This window comes from Cervus elaphus, chromosome 1 (assembly GCF_910594005.1).
Source record: "Cervus elaphus chromosome 1, mCerEla1.1, whole genome shotgun sequence".
NCBI lineage: Eukaryota > Metazoa > Chordata > Mammalia > Artiodactyla > Cervidae > Cervus > Cervus elaphus.
Genome location: NC_057815.1, coordinates 92,150,759 through 92,153,133, shown reverse-complemented (window position 1 = coordinate 92,153,133; position 2,375 = coordinate 92,150,759). Strand labels below are relative to the sequence as shown.

General features: G+C 39.9%; 1 protein-coding gene across 1 annotated transcript; it reads right to left on the bottom strand.

Moving 5' to 3' along the window:
- Positions 1 to 286: 286 nt before the first annotated feature.
- Positions 287 to 1,216, bottom strand: LOC122700043 (olfactory receptor 8I2-like). Its single transcript, XM_043912581.1, has one exon. The coding sequence runs from the start codon at positions 1,214 to 1,216 to the stop codon at positions 287 to 289; it is 930 nt and encodes a 309-aa protein (XP_043768516.1).
- Positions 1,217 to 2,375: the final 1,159 nt, after the last annotated feature.

The following is a 2,375-nucleotide window of genomic DNA, read 5'->3' as shown; positions in this document are numbered from 1 at the left end:
ATGGCATAATCACATCAGGGTGGGATTCAGTCACCATTCAGATGTTTTACAAATCTGGGCATGTCTAAGTCTGAATAATTTATGTACTGAAATGAACTCCTTACATGATGATCCAGTATTCCATATCAACAAATAAAATGATAATTCACCTCCCGCATTTCATGACTCTGTTACCATTTATTTTGTCTTATTCTTTGGGGGATTACTCCACTAGTTCCCAAATTTTTGAGCCATTGAATGCCTGAAACACTCCAGGTTTCCTTTAATTGCAACATGCACAGATTTGTCATGGAAATAGTTTTTGAAATGCTTTCAGAAGAGCATTTTTTACATCTTTGTTCCTCAAACTATAGATAAGCGGATTCAGCATGGGAATAACAATGGTGTAGAATACAGACGCCACCTGTGCCTGGGTCAAGGAGGATGTGTTCTCAGGCTGCAAATATGTGAAAATCAGGGACCCATAGAAGATGGTCACCCCCATGATGTGGGACACACAGGTGGAAAAGGCTTTCTGTCTGCCTGCTGCAGACCGAATCTGCAGGATGGCTGAGATGATGGCCATGTAGGTGAAGGTGATGATGAAGAGAGAACTAAGAAGGGTGAAGCCAGCTAAAACAAAGATCACCATTTCTGTGCTGAATGCATCCAGGCAGGACAGGGCCAGAAGAGCTGTGGTGTCACAGAAAAAATGATTGATGCGGACATCACAGAATGCCAACCTGCTGATCACACAGATGGAGACCAGAGAATTGGTGAAGCCGATCACATAAGGCATGACTCCCAACCCCCTGCACACCTTCTGGGACATGACCACAGAATACAGTAAGGGATTGCAGATAGCTACATAGCGGTCATAGGCCATGGACCCCAGGAGAAAGCACTCACTGCACACTAAACCCACAAAAAAGTACATCTGAACAAAGCAGCCAGTGAAGGAGATGGTTTTCCGGATTGACTGGAGATTTACCAGTGCCTTGGGTGTTACAGTAGAGGAATAAAATACATCAATGAATGCTAAATTGCTAAGGAAAAAGTACATAGGTGTGTGGAGCTGAGAGTCGATTCTGATTAACAGAATTAGTCCAAGGTTCCCCAAAACAGTGAAGAGATAAATAAAGAGAAACATCATGAAGAGGCTGATTTGTAGTTCAGGGTGATTTGCAAATCCAGAGAGGATGAAGAATGTCACCTCCGTGAAGTTGTTCCCAGCCATTTCTGTCCACTCAGATCCTTGACTTCTCTGCTGAAAAATGATAGGAAAAGTTAGAGGAAATTCAAGTCCAAAGGAATGATAACCAGCACTAACCTAGACTCCCATAATGAGAGAGTAACAGATGGGAAGCAAATATTAAATGACTTCAAGTTAATTGAGAATTTGGGCATGATTTTAATTTTTAAAAAATAGAAGTAACAAACAATCAAAATTCTAAGTTCACATTCATTGGAATTGATTGCACTCTAAACAAAAACCCCAAATCTATCTGGATTGTTTTTTAGAGAAATTTCTATAGAGATAAACCATCCTCTTCCCTTATCTATGCCTGGGGCCCAGTTCATATGCTTAGAAACTCACATACTGTAATTGATTGTATATTATTCTTAGAAAACATGAAACTCAGCTGGAAGTTTAAATTTTGATATGTAATGCTACCTTATGTGGCAGTCATAACATTTCAACAGCCAATAACTACTTTACAGGGTTGTTTTAGGTGCTTCATGAGCTCTTCTATGGGCATATCTAATAGTTCCTTGGACTCAATAAAACTTGCTAAATTTTGCAAATATATATGTATGTAATTTATAAAATATATATTTTACAAAATGTTACATATAAACATATGCATATATTTACATATAGTAAGTGAGATATTATATGTGTATATATTTTTTATATATATATAAAATGGAGAAGGGCATGGCAACTCACTCCAGCATTCTTGCCTGGAGAATCCCATGGACAGAGGACCCTGGTGAGCTAGAGTCCATGGGTCACAAAGATTTGGACAGGACTGAGTGACTAACACACACACACACACACACACACACACTCTCTATATATATGTGTATATATATATATATGTATATATGTATGTATTTAAGTCCCCTAACACAAACCCCCAAGGTGTGAACTTTCAAAGACGTAAATGTGCGTTCACACGCTCAATCACATGTCGGTTTTCATGTCTGGCGAGCGTTGTCCGTCCTCCACAATCGGTTGCGCTTTCGTGTATTTTACTGGACACTGCTGTGTGGAGCACAGTAGTGCAGAATCTTTATTCCAAGTGCAGGTTGGGCGGAAGCAAGCGTAAAAGCAGCAGGGATGTAGCTGGTTCCGCTCAGAAGAGAATCAGGAAATGGCAAGCGGATTTGAT

Excerpts from the sequence above, each read along its gene's own strand:
- LOC122700043 (XM_043912581.1), bottom strand. The coding sequence starts at position 1,216 with ATGGCTGGGAACAACTTCACGGAGGTGACATTCTTCATCCTCTCTGGA.